General features: G+C 32.3%; 1 protein-coding gene across 3 annotated transcripts; it reads left to right on the top strand.

Moving 5' to 3' along the window:
• The first annotated feature begins 143 nt into the window (after window positions 1–143).
• On the top strand, window positions 144–16,848 carry LOC141446520 (integrin alpha-PS1-like). 3 transcript variants are annotated; one of them, XM_074113054.1, is made up of 19 exons: window positions 144–524; window positions 2,927–3,054; window positions 6,217–6,240; window positions 9,535–9,638; window positions 10,400–10,527; window positions 10,616–10,824; window positions 10,923–11,130; window positions 11,847–11,987; window positions 12,074–12,215; window positions 12,302–12,543; window positions 12,644–12,878; window positions 13,212–13,449; window positions 13,529–13,677; window positions 14,329–14,426; window positions 14,501–14,644; window positions 14,763–14,992; window positions 15,280–15,565; window positions 15,661–15,790; window positions 16,623–16,848. In XM_074113054.1, exons 1-19 carry the CDS (start codon window positions 349–351, stop codon window positions 16,833–16,835), a joined length of 3,225 nt encoding a protein of 1,074 aa, XP_073969155.1. In that variant the 5' UTR covers window positions 144–348; the 3' UTR covers window positions 16,836–16,848. The 3 variants fall into 3 exon arrangements, with proteins under 3 accessions (XP_073969155.1, XP_073969156.1, XP_073969158.1); XM_074113055.1 differs by lacking the exon at window positions 6,217–6,240; XM_074113057.1 differs by lacking the exons at window positions 144–524; window positions 2,927–3,054; window positions 6,217–6,240 and adding an exon at window positions 4,226–4,587.
• Window positions 16,849–18,478: the final 1,630 nt, after the last annotated feature.

The following is an 18,478-nucleotide window of genomic DNA, read 5'->3' as shown; positions in this document are numbered from 1 at the left end:
ATTGGTACAAACGTTAGAAAAACCAGCAGGTGGTTTCCTAGTCCCAAATGAGAGCTACATATTACATAGCTTACTTAGTTTGAATTAATGCCAGTAGATATCGTGGTATGTTTGATTGTGATTTGCCATGTAGTAGTGTAGGGGGTAGCCATTAATGAGAATGACTAATGCTGAAAGCAACTCGTACGAGACTGGTGCCGTAGTAGAGTGAATGTGAATAGTTTAGCATAAATTTTGGATTTAGTTGAGGTGATGTAGGTGGATTGGTGGGTGTGCAGCATAGTGTTTGGTTATGTTGTTGGTTTTGTCGTTTTAAAATTGTTTTTTAATCAGTAAAAAAAATTAAAAATGGATCTCGGATTTTATTTTAGTTTATTAGTTCTAACATTTTGTTCGACAAGTTTTAGTTTTAATTTTGAAACAAGACTGCCTGTGATAAAGAAAGGTGGCGAAGGGACTTATTTTGGATTTTCTGTAGCTGAACATCAGTTTTCAGAGCAGAATCAAAATCTTTTAAACAATTTGTAAGCATAAACTTCTTAATATATCAACTTGAAAAAAAAGATAATGTAAAATATAATTTATCTGCCTTGACAACTCAACAAGTCTTGTTTTAAAAAAACGTAACTTTTGAAAATCATCTATTTGTCCTTTTTTTGGTACGTTCTCGTATTACAATTGAAAGTTGTTAAAAAAAAAAACTAAATTCCATTTTAAAGTAAAACTACATGAAGTTAATATGTAGGCCATTACGAAGCAACAAAAATAGAAGCCTGCAAGTTTGTTAAATGCTTACTGCTTGCTTGGTAATCAACACGAATAGATAACTTGTTGCCAGCCCTTTTTTCTGTATTTATCTAGGCCGATATTTTGAATGCTTATGTAATGTAGAGAAATGTTTTTATGTGACATCTATATTTAGATGCGTAACAGATGTTTTCTTATTAATATCATTAATTGGACAACTGTATTTCAAGTAGACATTCCTGTTTACTGTTAAATATTATATTTATTCTCATCAGTTATTTGTTCAACTCTCTCTACAATTATTTTCGCTGTATATTTTCCTAATTAATGCTGCTTCTATTGGTACACAAATAGTAATGAAGTCAACAAGGATGTTAATAAACATAACTCTTGGTAGTTAACTGTCTTTGTTAAAATAGAAGTATGTTGCTATCCTTGTAAATTGCTTTGGCATATAAATCTTTTAAATACGCCCTTCAGATTTTTCAAGTTAGTAATACCAAATTTGGAATACATATAAAACACATTTATTACTCTTAACTATTGTCAGTTAGCAATACGTAACTACTCTGATTAGTAGTAAAATTTGAGAAAATATTTTGTTTTTAATGTGGAAGAGAAAAAGGATTTTCTTTTTTTTTTTAATCAATCCGCCGAATATTTTTCCTCCACAAATAATCCACCCATGGATAATGCAGTGATTATTAAGTTAAAAGTTGTATCATTTGCATAGCCCGGTCCTCAATTCTAGAATATCTCTCTCTGTCATTGTTGGATTGCAAAACGTTTAGGAACCAAGCCTTCTAATGTCACACTTGATGTGGCTAGGAGCTGTAGAACCATTTATAAACATTTGGGTATCTTTTCATTCTTCAACTGGGCCTCCCTAAGACTCATATTTTCTCGGCTAGTCTCTAAAATTCATGGGAGCACTGGTGTCCAAATAGAACTCATTTTTATTATGTTCTTCAGGGCTTTTATTTTTCTGAGATATTTATAAGCACTGGAGTTATCTTAGTTTTATATAGACAAGCTTTGCCATTCAAAATTATTGTACTGCAATTCAAAGCAGCATCTTCTTTGATGGTTTTTATTATTTGACCAGTTTCAGCACTAATTCTGATTAAAGGGAAGTTGTTAGATCCTAGAAAGGTAAATGGTTCCAATTGCTTAGAATGAAACAGGACTTCTGTCTTAATTTTTCCTCTTAATTCCTTACTTACAGTTTCTCGTAGATTTAGTTTTTACTGATCAATTGTGTAACTAGGTCCAACTAAGGCTAAAAATTATCCCTGAATCACAGTTCAACTTTATCAAGAGGAATTCTCTGTCCTTCAGGTATCCCCACTAATCCTAACTGTTCCAACAGCATTTCCTACCTAAATAATAACCCGATATTTGTCTAGAGATACGGCAAGAGCAAGTTAGGATATAAAGGCCGCCTCCAAAAATGGATTTTACTTTACCCTTGAAAATTAATGGTACTAGAGAAGTTGAGGGTATCGTTGGCTCTAATATTTTCTCATAATCGATTAATAAATAGTCAGCTTAGAATAATTTTAGAGGGATCCGAATATTGAAGTGCATGATACAGTTTTGGCCTCTTAATATTGTTGTATTTGTACCATAAAGTTTATAAAGTATAATTTGTGTATTATTTTGAACCATATTGCTCCAAAATGATTTCTAATAAGAAGGATAGCGCCGTAATAAATTAGTCCCCTATAAATCCTGACTGATATTACTCTCGCAGCAAATAGTTTAATTTGAATTTAACACTAGTCACTCTAATAGGTCTCGAAATTTACTGTTACTTTACATTTCCTTTAAAAAGACTTTTTAGACCATCCTGTGTGCATTATCATTACAGATTTTATTTCTTTTATTATTTATTCTCCTCACTCCAAAACGGTTTTATCTATATTTCAGAGTTACAAAATGATCAAATTAAGATTTCTTGAAACAGTCATAAAGTAATCGTGACTGTTCTCAAACTGATGATAAACCGTGGCTGATCCGAAACGTCTTAAAAAAATAAAATAATTGAGATAGTTTAGGCTGAATTTGCGGACTGGTTACCCACTATACAAGTTCAGATCACTCTATTATAAAACAGCAGTAAAAAAAAAAAAAAAACTTAACGTAATCATCCTTTCAAAGTTGTAATCTTTATTTTTAGATTATTGGTTGGTGCTCCACTAGATCAGAATCGCCAACCAAAGACGAACAAATCAGGGGCTCTATGGTCGTGCCCTATCACAACACTCTATTATGACTGTGAGCAGGTGGTCACAGATGGAAAAACGGGTGAGTCAATCATAAATATACCATTTTTTATTATAGCAGAACAAAATTGGGAGAAGTTGCTTTCTCAATTGAATTCAATTTTTTCCTCCCAAGTTTTGATTTTGTAACACATATTTCCCAGTTTTTTCCATTCACCAAAAATCATCATGAAAAATTAAATTTTCCTTTAAAATTGGTGACGGTTTATAATTACTTTTTTTTTTAACGACAACTTTAGGCACTTTTATAAAGCTTTGGAAGGGGGGTGGGTTTATTTGATTTTTGTATTTATTTTTTTCCAACTTTGTACTTTTTAATTTATTTTTATAATTAAGTAATAGATTGCCTTTGTTATGTGTTTATTTTAATTTAATTATTTGATTTTGTAGAAATCAGTGGTACATTTTGTTTTTTGGAAATGATTTTTTTGTTTTAATGTTTATAGTAGAGCTAGTAGCTACGAAACCGGAAGTACGCTTTGTTGTGATTTATTACAAAAATACCTAAATAGAAATTCAATTAGACGATTTGAATATTGACAAAGGCATTTTATTCAAATTTAGTTCGCCTAAATCAATTAACTTTATTATATATTTTTTCCTTTAATTTCTCTCATTTCATGTAAGTAATCCACAATTAATTTTAGTTTAAATAAAATAAAAAAAAAATTAAAAATTATTTAAAAAATAAGAATTGCAAGCTCTTGTTCTACTGTCAATTTCCAGAATAATTTATGAGACTATTCCTGTTGAATGATGCACGTTATTCTATGTGTAATTAGTCATTATTATTTTTAAGAAACATTTTATTTTATTTTAAGCCCCTTTTAAATTTTGGAATCAAGTGATAAAACTGCATAAATTTCAGTTTCTTCTTCTTTTTTTTTTTTGTAATAATAGAAACTAATTTAAGTTATTTATAATATTTTACTTATTAATTAAAAAAATGTTATAAATTTTATTTTATTTCAACATGCTTTCGTAGGGTGCCATGAAAAAAAAATTCGTAATTAACTAAAAATGAGCAAACGGAAATAGTTTTAAAATAATTTAGCCCCCCTTATTTTAATTGCTGTATGACGTTAGCAACTATGCAATAAACAGTGTGGCTCTACGAATGTATAGCAGCTGATTACTTCTCTATTTAATTCGAAGTTTTTAGTTAGAGTAACCACAATTCATTATACATATATAACCTTCAACCCGTCTAACCTCCTATTCCTTTTCAACTCAATTTTGGAGCCAAAATCACTAATTAAATAAATTTATTTGCCAAAAAGAGGTTACAACTATTTCACTTCTAAAAAAAATCTAAGTTAATATAGAATTGTTGTTAGTGCGACAGAAACGAAATCGTTTTGCGAAAGCTTGGTTTTCATTTATCGTATTTATCGCGGCTAGTCACTAGATTTCTCCTAAAGTTGGATTATTCATTAATGACTAAGGAATTGTCCTATTCAATATGAGTTACTAAACACGAACATATTCAGCTTTTTTTGGCATTATATTTTTTGCTTTCTGTAGCAAGATCTTCATCTTTTCAGATGTTTTCAAAGTGAGTATTAAAAATAATCTTCCTGATCTATCATCATCTTCTAATGATACATTTTTTATTTAGCAACTTTTGGTTATCTTATCTTTTCTAGTGGTCTACATTATTATTATTATGGAGTAGTTTTTATGTCATTCCTCTTAATAAATGGGCTCTATTTCTATTTTAAGAAAATACAATTTTCTCCACGCTATATTAGATTAGACTAGGGCGGCCTCAAGGCCTACGCCACTGCGACCCCTTTGGTGTGTATTGTGGCTCCCCTCATTCTAAAGCTCACCCTCCAGACATGTCCGTTTAATCAGACTCTTAATGTTGGAGAGCGACTCCTGGGTAAAGCTCTCACAGGCCTTGGTTTTTCCTCTCCGAAAAGTAACATCCTTAGCCACACGAGCCCCTCACACTGACACAACACGTGCAGTGCCGTTTCCTCCTCTTCCTGACAGAACCTGCTAGGCCCATGCGATGCATATGCTTTCTGAGCCTGCAATGGCCGGGTTAATAGGCCTACAATCATCCTTATAGCCCCACGCGGCCTTGACGGATTAATTCTGCAGTCAGCCTCGGCGAATAGCCTTTAATGAACTCCTTCGCCTGTCTCTGCCCAGTGGTGGCAAGCCACCACTTCTGAGACCTACTGTGCACCCATAAGTTAATTGTCGCAGACTTGAACACACTTCGAAACCCCAAAACAGGGCTCCGGGCCAACGAAGTGTCCCACAGAGCCTTCCCAGGCCAATAAATCTGTTGTTTCGTTTCCCGAATGACCAGGTACCCCAAACCAGAAAGACCTTATTTTGGTCACTAATTTCCTTCAGGGCACCCAGACAGTCCCAAACCAGCCTTGAATTGACCTAGTAGGAACTAATAGCTCATAGAGCAGCCTGGCTATTCGAGAAAATTACAACCTTAGAATTAATAATTCCTCGCCCTTTAATCTCGGCAGCACAGAACCTAAATTGCAGCTAGCTCAGCCTGAAAAAACTGTAGCTAGTTTTCCTAGGCTAACCGAAAAGCTACATTTCGGCTTCACCCTCGTACACTCCCGCTCCTACACCCTCCTCCGTCTTGGAGCCATCCGTGTACCTCCACGCTATGTCTACTCTGGGGTTTGAATGTAAGTCTACCAGCTCAGCTGGTTTCAAGAACCCTAACACTGGGAAAAGCAGAATAATCCTTGTTACGTGTAATACAAGGACGTTGTTTTGTTGCAGCGTTGTTTTTTTTTGACGTTATCACCTATTTTAAGAAAGAAACGACATTGATCTGCGATGTTTTCTGAAAAGAAACGTTTCTAATTACGAAAGCATTGAATAATTTAATAAATTAAAGTGTGTTGTAAATTGTAGTGTTTGAATTTTTAGCTTGAAATGGCACTCTACGTTTTTTTTGCATAATTTAGTTCTATTGTTTATTAAAAATGAATCAACTTTTTAAAAATATAAATAACAATATTTTTTTTATTATACTTTATTTTTTAAAATAATTAATTTTATAAACTTCTCCATTATAGTTTCAGTTGAACATGGGCTTTTCAAATTAAACAAAACAAACAAATAATTAAAAAAAGAGTATTTTTTTTTTTAATAATACACACTAATACTATTTTACCGTCTACTTTCTTTCCAACAGACGCTGAAGGCTATTACGATCCGAGTAAGTTTGAAGAGGTTTCTTTTTTTTTTTGTTTTTATATCCATCGAGGCCTAGTTTGAGCATCAATATTTTTATTTTTACGCATGTCAACTTGCATGACAAAAATTTTTTGTTTCTGCACTTGGAGCATACATATTCTCTTCAGCATGATTTCTCTGACCACGCAACGAGGATTTTTTCTTTCCTTTTCTTCACTGCATAAAATCTGCATTCTTTTTTGTTTTTCTTTTAATTATCTGTACATAATACTTAAAAGTTCAAGCACTCGGGAGGATTTGAATGCATTTATTTTTTTATATTTGTAACAACTAATGCACATACGAGGTGTGTTCAAAAAGTAACGGGAATTTTTAAATTTCGCGGGTTTGGAGAGTCTGATTGTAAAATTTTTTTTTTATTATGTTGGTACACATGCCCCTGAAGTACGATAAAATTTTCAGTAATATTCATTGTTTACTTCTTAAGTGGCAGCCGTTAAGGTTAGACGTGTTTTTCGAGCTTGGCGATTTTTGTTTGTTAAAAAAAATGGATCAAAGAATTTGTATTAAATTTTGCGTAAAAAATGAAATAAAGTGTGTGAAATGTTAATAAAGGCATATGGTGAGTCTGCTATGAGTAAAACAAGGATTTACGAGTGGTATAAGCGTTTCCAAGATGGCCGCGAAAACGTTGAAGATGACGAACGACCTGGACGTCCAAGCACATCAACAACCGATGAAAACGTGAAAAAAGTGAAAGAAATGGTTATGAACGATCGCCGAATCACAATCAGAGAAGTCGCTGATGATGTTGCCATATCAATTGGCTCATGCCATGAAATTTTTTCGGATGTTTTGGGTATGAAACGTGTGGCAGCAAAATTTGTTCCAAAATTGTTGAATTTCGAACAAAAACAGCGGAGAATGGAAGTTGCTCAAGAGTCACTCAATGAAGTCGACAACGATGCGGATCTACTGAAACGTGTTATAACAGGTGACGAAACATGGGTTTACGGATATGATGTCGAAACTAAGGCTCAATCGTCCCCAGTGGAGGCATTCTGGATCGCCAAGACCGAAAAAGGCTCGACAAGTGCGGTCGAATGTGAAGGTTATGCTCACTGTGTTCTTCGATTTTAATGGCATAGTGCATCATGAATTCTTGCCACAAGGTCAAACAATCAATAAGGAGTACTACCTACAAGTTCAACGCCGTTTGCGTGAAGCAATCCGAAAAAAACGCCCGGATTTGTGGCAAAACAATTCATGGATTTTGCACCACGATAATGCACCTGCTCACACTTCATTGCTTGTTCGTGAATTTTTGGCCAAAAACAAAACTTTAACGATGCCCCAGCCTCCATATTCGCCAGACACGGCTCCATGTGACTTTTTTCTATTTCCAAACATAAAGAGAACATTAAAAGGCCGTCGTTTTACAAGTATAGATGACATTAAAAGCGAATCGCTGAAAGAGCTGAAAGCTATCACAAAGATCGAGTTTCAGAAGTGTTTCGAGGATTGGAAAAAGCGCTGGCACAAGTGTATTGTATGCGAGGGGACTACTTTGAAGGCGACAATATTAATGTAGATGAATAAATAAATATTTTTTCAAAAAACGAAAATTCCCGTTACTTTTTGAACACACCTCGTACATATTTATTTATTTATTTTCATCCAAGCACCAGGACGAAAACGAAAAATGCCATGAAGATCTTTTTTTTACTGCACATTGGCAAAAATTGTGTGTTGCATTTCTAAAAACAGAGAAACCTTGGGATGCAACATCTTTATATATAAATATATACATACTTTTAAATTTTAAAACAAATTTTTGGGTTTATTCCTTTAAAAAAAAAAAAAGGGAGTAATTTTCATAACAGTTAATTTGATTTTTTATATATTTACAGTGTGTGCATTGACAATTTTATACTTATGCCTAATAAAATAAAAATTTGTGTTTTACGAGGGATTTTCTAACAGAATTTTTTAGCCTTGCTATGTTAATAAAAATGATTTTAGACCAAGCATCGTTCATTATATGACTGGATTTTTTTTTTTAAATCTAATTTTGGCTTTCTTTTTTTTTGTTTAACAAGAGGGTTGCTTAAATTTTTTTCTTGAAACTATATTTGCCGATTTCTTCATCAAATCATTATCAAGGAATTTTGTAAAAGATGCTAAAAATAAGATTAGATCATTATGATTCTCACTTTTTCCTCGGGAGATTACGTAATCTATGAAAAGATTATATTTTTCATTAGAAATAAGGATTCAGTTCTATTCTGATAAAACAGAAAGTGAATTTTTAGTTCACCAATTTAAATTTTTTAATAATTCTTGAAAGATCGAAAATTATTTTTGTCATTACTGAATGTTTGAAATAAGTTTAAATATTTCAGGAATCTTTTAAGGAGGGCTCTCTTTTTTCCTAAACATTTTTTATTTTTTAATAGATCGCCTGAACTCAGAGGCAAAATTTAGACTTAACATGTATTAGGGAAAACTAAGCACTACGCTGTACAAAGCTCTAAAGTAGCTTTATTGGCTCCTAAAATGTGACAATATTTGGGGGATGTGAGAATTTAATAAGTTTTTTAAGGGGTTGCACATAAGTAAGGGTGAGTTGGTAAAGCTAGAGTTCTAACTGTGGATTCTCTTAAACCCAAATAATAGCTTACATCAAACTATCTCACAAATTACTGAGAACTATCTCTTCTACGTGTATATTGTGTAAGTGTTCGGGGCTTTTAGTGTAACTATTGTTTAAGCTGTTTAATTCCCTCGGGAGCGTCCAAGACTCCTGGAAGATTCCTGCTGCTATTCAGCATATTCTCTTTTGAATCATGGAGACAGCTGCCTTGAATAAGCGTTTTTTTGCAATAACCTCTTAATAATATAGTTGAGAGGAGGATATCTTCTTATATATTTCTAAATCTTTTTTTTTTTTAGAGGAAGGAAGAATTGATAGTTTAGTTGGGAGAGGTTTTCCACCCACATTTGCATTAGTTTTAGTTCCCTGTTACTAGTTGCTATTACTGTTTTTTGTTCCAAATAATTTTATCGCGTGTTCATTCTACTAAGTATTCTACTATTACATATATCGTGAATTTTATTCTATCAGCACAGAAGTATTTTCACGGGGCCTGAAAATAAGTAAAACTTAAGATAATCTGTCCAGTTATTACTTTGCATGCATTTTCCAAATGAAAATGAATTGTGCTTTAGAATATTTATGCACTGTCTGCCCTTGAGAAAACAAATATATATATATATATATATTTTTTATTTTTTTTAAAACTTTATATATATTTAGATGTTGACGATAAAGAATTAGTGGCGCCTATGGATGATGAAATAAAAAATGGACAATGGTTAGGTGTGACTGTACGAAGCGAGGGTACGGATGGTAAAGTTTTGGTGAGTGGTTTGCAATTAGTAATTGTTAAATTATGTAAATTCGATTTTATAAAAATAAATTATGATTAATTATGAATGACTTTGTGATCACAAAAAAAAGATGCTGTTTGTTATCTTTTTATTATTTTGTTATTTGTTCATGACGGAATTATTGCGCAGCTGTGGCTCCTTAATGCTGTGTAAGCCAATAATAACCTACTCGCCTTTACTACTTAGGAAATTTCCTGAAGCTCTTCTGACCAAAGAACAGTTTTATATTTAACATGTTATGTAGGTGCTATCGATTATTATCAATCTTTGGGAGCTAAAACCAAGTATTTTTTTTTTTTTGTAAATTGGATAAAACACTTGGATTCAAGTTACTTAGCTAAACGAAGCCTTAAAAAATTCAACAAATCCTGAAGCTTGCACCAAGAATATTGGATGTCTATAAAAAAAAAAAAAAAAAATCCTCTACACTAATCAAACACTACTTCCAATTGGGTAACTTTTACCGCTGAGGTAAGATTGATCCCATGATAGTATCGAATATTTAGAGCTACCAATAAATTGTCGTCTACTAGCTGGTGAATTCAAACGTTCTCGTATTGACAAAGACCATTCTATTAAAAACCATTTTTTCAGACTCATCGGTACTTAAAACAACAAACTCAGTGAAAATTTGATACAGAAAGTTTGATGTGATCGCAATACTTCCATTTACTAAGCTCAAAGGAAAAGCTAAAACTTAATATATGTAACACAAGAATTAAATATTCCAGGTTTGCGCCCACCGATATATAAAAAAAGGTCCGGAGTTTGTACATGGACGAGGCCTGTGCTATACGCTTACAAATAGACTGGAACATTCTGATAGTATTGATCCTTGTAAAGGTAGACCAACCAACAGGTAAGCTAGCGAACCTCTAAATTCAAGGAAAAACTCTTAGTTTTAAAAATACAATGAAATACTTATTTAATTTCTTTTCTTTTTTTAGAGCCCATGAACAATTTGGGTACTGTCAGGCTGGAACCAGTGGACTGATCACTAACGATACCCTATTGGTAGGCTCTCCAGGACCTTATACATGGAGAGGAACCATATTTGTTCTCAGTATCTTAGATGATTTCCTTAGTCGTGATAAAACTATGTATTATAGTCCTTTGACTGAAGAAACTGCTCCCATCGACAAATACAGTTATCTTGGTCCGTTTTATTATTATTATGATTTTTTTAATTTTGAGTGTTTCTTTACATTTCCAGATATTTTTAAATCAGTTTGATTAATGTTTTAAATAAAACAGGTATGTCTGTAGCTGCTGGTGATTTTTTTGGTAATGGATTAGCTTACGCGGCCGGTGCTCCTAGATCTAATGGAAATGGGGAAGTTGTGATATTCACAAAAGTCAAGCCAGCTGTCACCATAATGAAACCTGTGATGACCCTTACGGGAGACATGTATACATCCAATTTTGGATATGAAATGACCACGGCAGATGTAAATGGTGATAAGTAAGTTAGATTATAATTCATGACTATCTGCAGTTGTAGCAAGTATTGTACAACATAACATTGAGACCTATGATATCTTCCATGTTGTGAATAAACAAATTCTGGGCTGATGCAATGAATTCTCATTCATCGCAGCAGCAATCTACAGCTTCTTAGCTTAAAATTATTGTTCTCCTCAGCAGTATAAAACGGGCATCTTAGGCATCATGATAATATGTGCACTTGTCATTTAATTCGCTTCGCAGAACTTACAATCGCAGCAGCAATCTGTATAGCTTCTTAGCATAAAAATATTGTCCTCCTCAGCAGTATAAAACGGGCAACACTTTACATTCTGAACAGATAACTCGATTAAGATGCATATAGTAAAGAGGATGGATCTCGAACCTCCTTCTTTTCTTTTTGGGGCAGAACTGAAGTAGAAAGAAATAGACGAGATGTCGAGGCCGTACTTCATAGATTGAGCCTGGAGGCTGTACCGATGTTGAAGTATTTAAGTGATATAACGATGAAGTGAATTATAAGAAGCTGTTTTCCAGTGTCTTGCTTTTGGTTATCGCGAAATAATGAAATGAAAGAAAAGAAATATAGAACGGCGGAGTGAATAAGAGCCATGCTTAAGACACATCTGAAAAGTTCAAATATTTGGCCTAATTATGAATATTATAATTATTTTTAATGATAAAACTTAAAATTAATTATTTTATTCATTACAGGAGAGTGGATTTAATTGTTGGTGCGCCCAATTATTTTGATAAAAATGAGGGTGGTGCGATTTATATTTACTTAAATCTTAATAATGACTGCAGTCTCAAATGTCTACCACCTATAAAACTTACTGGTCAGCCTGAATCTAGGTACTTTTTTTATATCGTTTTGATTTTCTTATCAATGTGCTCTCCAAACTTTTCATTTTTTTTGTTTTTTAACTTATTTTTGTAAGGTATGGAATAGCAATAACAAATTTAGGCGATATAAACAAAGATGGTTACGAAGATATAGCTGTTGGTGCTCCTTACGAAGATCTTGGTAAAGTGTATATCTATCTAGGTTCAAGAAATGGAACTATTACTGAACCTTCGCAGGTAATAGCATTTGGTTTTTTAAGAGTTACATTACTTTACATTATATTATTGCAATTAATTTTAATGTTATATATATATTTTGTCAGATAATCCTTGGATCAGATTATAATTTAGAAACTTTCGGATATAGTCTGAGTGGTGGTTTAGACATGGATAATAATGGATATCCAGATCTACTAATTGGTGCTTTTGAATCAAGTTCTGTAGTACTGTTAAGGACTAGACCTATAATTGAATTAACAACTACAGTTGGTCCAGAAACAGCCTTAAGTAGAATTGATCCAAATAAAAATGGTTGTCCGGAAGATCCGCATTCAAATCTTACTTGGTCAGTTGTATAATTTTTTTTTTAAGTAATTACAATTTTTTAATAATTATTCTTCAATATTAAGAAGATAAAACAAGTATTTCGATATTTTTGGATGTAGCTTTACATTTGAAACGTGCGTATCTGTACAAGCTGTGATGAAACAAAGACTATTGGCTGCTGGAACTGGACTTCGTATGAATTATACCCTAAGAGCTGACGTAAATCGTAGAATACCCCGAGTATTCATCGGTCCACAATTCAATGTTAAACCACATATTATGCATAAAGTTATCTATTTACGACAGGATAGAGGTGAACTCAAGCATTGCCATTCAGATACAGTCTACATAAAGGTTTGAATACAATTTTAAATATTATTATATATTATTATAGTTAAAATAATTCATTATTTATTAAAAAAAAATTAACGCGAATTTTGACGTTCTACTCTAAATAAGTTTAAAGTTATTAGCTGTATCCATTGATCAAACATAGTTTCTGGACATTTCATTCACATAATAGCTCATTTTGATTTCCCTTATGATTTGCTTAAGATTTTGTCTTTAGAAATATTTGTAGCTAGTTAAGATGCTTCCGGTAAAAGTTTTTTTTACTAAGATTATTTTTCATGGTAATCAAGTACTCAGTAATTTGAATTCTAATACTTGTATATATTCCAAAAAAAGGACGACACTAGAGATATACAAACTGCGGTCGCCATGCGCCTTAGTTACACCATGTTACAAGATGTGCCTGTACCACCTAAACCCGGTGATCCATTGCCTAGAATGGACAATTTTCCAATCTTGAATCAACAACAGGCTGATAGAGTTGTCCGAGCAACGTTCTTAAAAGATTGTGGTGAGAATGATATTTGCGAAAGTCAGCTAACTGTAGATGCATCATTGGATCTACCTCTTTCAAGTTAGTATGATGTTGATAATTATTTCTGTTTTAATTGGTATAAATAATGATAAATGTGTAAATCGTTAACGTTTTTTAGAACCTGGAGGTAATAAATGGGATTTGATACTTGGTGAATTGAAGGAGTTTTTATTAAACGTGACTGTACACAATTTGCAAGAAAGTGCTTATGAATCATATCTAGTGATTAAACATTCTCCTAGTGTCAGTTACATTGCGCAATTGAAGGTATACATTTTGGCAGACTACATAAGTTATGAATTTAACAGGAATAATTCTCTATTTCTAAATATTTAATCGATTCAGAAAGTCAAGCATTCTTGTAGATTCATGTCAGTGGAATTTCAGGTTTTTGGTCAGCTTCGAGCTTTGTTCGAGTGGCTATTTCTGTTCTAAAGTACACATCTACCGAATCCAGGCCGATTTATGTACATATTCCCGTAAATTTTACTTCCGCGCTCGCATTGCAAATGCACATATCACACTGAAATATTCTCATAAAACGGAATCGGAGTTTTTAGGGCTTGGTCTAACCATTGGTATTAAGGATTTCTTTAATCATCAGGTCCCTTAAGTTCTCCTGTTTAAAAGCGCAAATAGTAATCCAAAATGATAAGAATAAATGTATATTTTTTTTAAAAAAAGTTTCCCTAGTGGTCAGTGTAACAAACCCTCTTTGAAAAGAGTAGATACTGCAATGGTATTAGATTTTCGTCGTGTGTCTAATCGGAAGTACGTGTTCTGTTGTTTTGAAGTTATTAAGTAAGCACAACTTGCTCATGGAGCATTTGGGCATCCTTATGTGGATGTTTCTCGTCATGTAGGTCATGACGCCCAAAATTTGATGAAGAAAGTACCATTGTTTTTCATTTTTCACAGGGAAAAAGCCACAGCTGTGAAAGAAGCAGTGAAATGGATGTGGTATGTTCATTGGGTAATCCATTCGAAAGAAATGCTGAAGTAAATATTGTACTGAGGTAAGTGGAATAGAATGAGTTCTGCTTTTAATAATCTTTAATCTTCGTCTTTGTTAATTCTTTTCTCTTTTTAGATTTGAACCTTTAAATTCAATTGATGAGGTCAATGAAGTACAATTTGATTTATCAGCAAACACCACGAGCCAGCTTGTGGAGTCTGAACCATCAAAAACACTGATTGCTAAAGTAGTAAGAAAAGCAAAGCTATCAATTCGTGGGTAAGTACCAAATATTCATCTTATAAATCTTATTAAATATGGGTAAGCCCTTTAAAAAAAAAAGGAAGTCGAACGTTGCTTGGATTAAATCACATTTTGTCATTTTGTTTGTTAATAGATCGGCAAGACCGGAAGAGGTAACTTACGGCGGTAAAGTTCGTGGTGAATCTGAGATGAAATACAAAGATCAACCAGGTTCCAGGATTAAACATGTTTATGAAGTTTATAATAATGGACCATGGCATGTGAGCGGTTTGGAAGTACATGTTGATTGGCCATTCCAAGTTGCGAACAATAAGCCACTAGGAAAGTGGTTATTGTATTTAGATGAGGAGCCAACAGCTGATGGTAAGCGCACTTCCTCCAATTTTTACTTTGTCCCTTTTTCTTTTTGTTTTCTCGTCATTCTCGTTTCTGTATGAAACAGAGTATTCTAGAAAAATTGCTTAATTCTTTAAACAAATACTGTTAAGGTGTTAATTCTTTGTTTTATGAATTTTTTGGTTCATACTAAGTTTTATATTCTTCCATTTTAAAGAAGTTCATCAAGGAAGTATGTATGCTTGCAAAACTGGGCTACTTAAGCAATTTAAAAGAATTTGCCACATATATTATATAATCCATATTTTTTCCAGCGGAAGAAGGTGGTGCATGTTACACACATACAAATCAAGTGAATCCATTAAAATTACTTGAGAGAGCACAATTCCTTGGTGGTACAGATAACAATGGTAATACTTCCGCCAGTCCACAGTACGCACGATTGCGTAGAAAAAGAGAAGTAGAGATGATTGTTAGAAAAGATTCAGATAATATTGTTCGTATGAATTGTAAAGCTGGTACAGCGAAATGTATCAAGTTTCATTGTGTATTCTACAAATTAAGTGCTTCACAGTCGGCGACGCTAACTATTAAAGCAAGGTAATGTGTAATTTATCATTTTCTGTACATGGACAGTCATTTCTTTTCATAATAAATAAATTTTTAATTTTAATTATGTTTAATCCATCTTTCAGATTATGGAATAGTACTTTAGTAGAGGATTATCCAAGAGTTAAAGCGGCTGAAATTGCATCTAATGCAAAAATTTATGTTCATGCACCTGGCTTAGTTATTACTTCAAAACCTAACGAAATTGAAGCGAGGGTAAGAATGGAATTTACCAAATTAAGTTCCTTTTTTAAACTAAAACTTCATTTGTTTTAAGAATCGGTGGCTAGAAAAATTTTCTAACAATTTTAGAACCCAATCCGGCATTCTTTGATAAAAACTCTGCAGTCTAATCAATATAGTTTGGGGAACGAATACACATTTTGCTGACAATCACTATATTTTAGTAAATCACAAAGTATAAAACTGTAAAATCCTGAACCTCATAAAAAGGAAAGCTTTCTCCGACTGTAGCCTAACGAATCTACAGAACAGATCTAAAGCAACAAGGATTCATTAATTATTACATTATACCCAAATTATCCAAACTGCCTAGGTTCAAAAACTATGAGTAAAAAATCAGTTTTCTGGATCTTTTCTGTACAGAATCAATAAGAGATCTTCACCGCAAACTGCAGAGTGCAATTAAGAAGAAGAAAACCTCGAAACATATAATAATAATATGTTCATGATATTTAAGAGAATGAAATGCTCAATATCTATTCAAGTATTTAGAACAGTACTTGACTTTTCGGTACGTCTATTTCACGTTCTGCAGTGCCACATTTATGTAATTCAATCCGTATATCTCAGGATCACAGTACTGCCACCGGGACTGTAAAGATGGAGGTTACTTCCTAGGTTATAGAATAGGTTCAGGATGGAAAGATGTAAAAAAGATATTTGGATGCAAGTTGGGAATGTCTTAGATTTTAGATTGTAATATTAATGATATTCATTGTTAGAAGTAAATGTCTTTAGCTTGTTGGTCAAAAAAAGAGCTTATATCTGCGGAAAAGAATACTAAACTTTTTTTTTTTAATTTTAGGCTGTGACCGTTGCAAAAGTAGGTGGATTCCCCGAACAGCAAGTCACGGATGGTGTTGAATTATGGATGATCCTGGTTGGTGTTGTGGCCGGGCTGATACTTCTTTTACTTATGGCCTTACTTTTATGGAAATGTGGGTTTTTCAAAAGAACCAGACCAGACCCTACACTTAGCGGAAATCTGGAAAAACATAATGACGATTATGATTACTGATTGATTTCATTTTTAAAGTAAGGTTTTTTTTTTTAATTTTATGTTCCTCATATCAGTTTTAATTTTTACTGATAAAAGTGAATAATCTCTAAAACATGTCTAAGTAAGAATTTTTTTAAAATTTATATTTTATATTATATTAAAAAATATGAATAGTTTATGATATAAAAAATAAGAAAAATCAGGGTTCGTGTTTGTATTAAATTAGTGCCTATTCTAAGTGAGTCAAAAGCAGAACAGTCAAAATACTAAAGTTGCTCTTATTCACTGTTAAAGTCGTTTTAAGAATTTTTTCTTTTACAATTTAACTTCAAGAAAGGTTTTCTCGATTATAGTAATTAAGATACTACACTTAAATAACTTCGCCTTATCCATTCGTAGATAAGTTATTAAGAACTTTACGAATAGGATGAGATTTTGTCAACACGTAGGGTCTAATCTTTTTATATAAGTCCATGATAAAGGGCTATTTTATGTTAGCTGGGAGTTTTTAATCAATAATTTTTCATACTATCAGTGCACGAAATATTTGAGAGGTATTTTTTTATTAGTTTTATGAAACATAAAGTTTAACTATAATCTTCTTTTTAGTAAGACAACTGAATTAAAATAGTTACTGCCATCAAAATAAGTTATGAGAATCTAATCAAAGCGGTATTACGTGTCTAAAACCTCGAAATAGGATGTATGAATGGACAATTGTTCTATACATTTGACTTTTCCAAATATTTCTCTTGTTAAACGCGAATAATGAAAACCCCTAACGAAGAGAATCGAAATCAAATGCCTCAATCCATTTTAGCTTTACAATTCTTGAAGCTAAACCCTTCAGCGGCTCTGCCTCTCCATTTATCCTATAATCCTCCATACTCTAATCCCTGACATCTTTAGAAAGCAGCTGAGTCTGCAGAAATAATAATATTTTTTTAAAAAAATCCCCAAACTGTGTGTTTTTATTTACAATAATTTTAGAAAATAATCTAGTTTTCCCAGGTTTAATTACGAAGTACATTATTAAATGACTTCTTGCGTTTATTTTTATTTCTTTTAATATTTAGGAAAAGTACAAAAAAAAGCATCAGTTGTACTTATTTGGAGCTTAACAATGGTTTAATGTTTTTCATTCACTCAGTTAATAATTTGGTACATCGTTAATATTTAGAAAGTATAAAAAAATTAATTAATAATTAAAATTTTAAATTAATCACTAAAAATTTTAATATTTGAAGACTTGTTTTTAATTTTAAAAAAGAAAATCTAAAAAAGAAAAAGAAACTGGTATGAGTAGTTGTAAATATTTGTAAATTTATCCAGGTGGAAATAGAAGACGAAGTTTTTATTAGAAAACAAATTTTCAACAGAACAAATTAGAGAACAAAATTTTATGTCTAATTTTTCTGTGGCGCAATTTTGGGGAAATTAGTTTTAAGAATCACAATGGGGATGGACTAAATATTTTAGTTTTTTTTGGTTACTTAATAGCAGTAAATTGTTAAATTAACAATTTATTTAAAAGTTATTCTTAGAGTTGTTTTTATTAAATGTTTTGTTGTATGATTATAAAACTTCTGGAAAAAGAAAAATTGAAGTACAGATCCATTTTCTCGACTAAATTAACAAAAAAAAAAAAAAAGTTTGTTTTA

The sequence above is a fragment of the Rhodnius prolixus genome, unplaced genomic scaffold (genome assembly GCF_049639745.1).
Source record: "Rhodnius prolixus isolate KJV_2025 unplaced genomic scaffold, Rpr scaffold_7, whole genome shotgun sequence".
NCBI classification, from domain to species: domain Eukaryota; kingdom Metazoa; phylum Arthropoda; class Insecta; order Hemiptera; family Reduviidae; genus Rhodnius; species Rhodnius prolixus.
The sequence above is the reverse complement of the archived record's forward strand: the minus strand, read 5'-3'. Positions and strand labels throughout refer to the sequence as shown.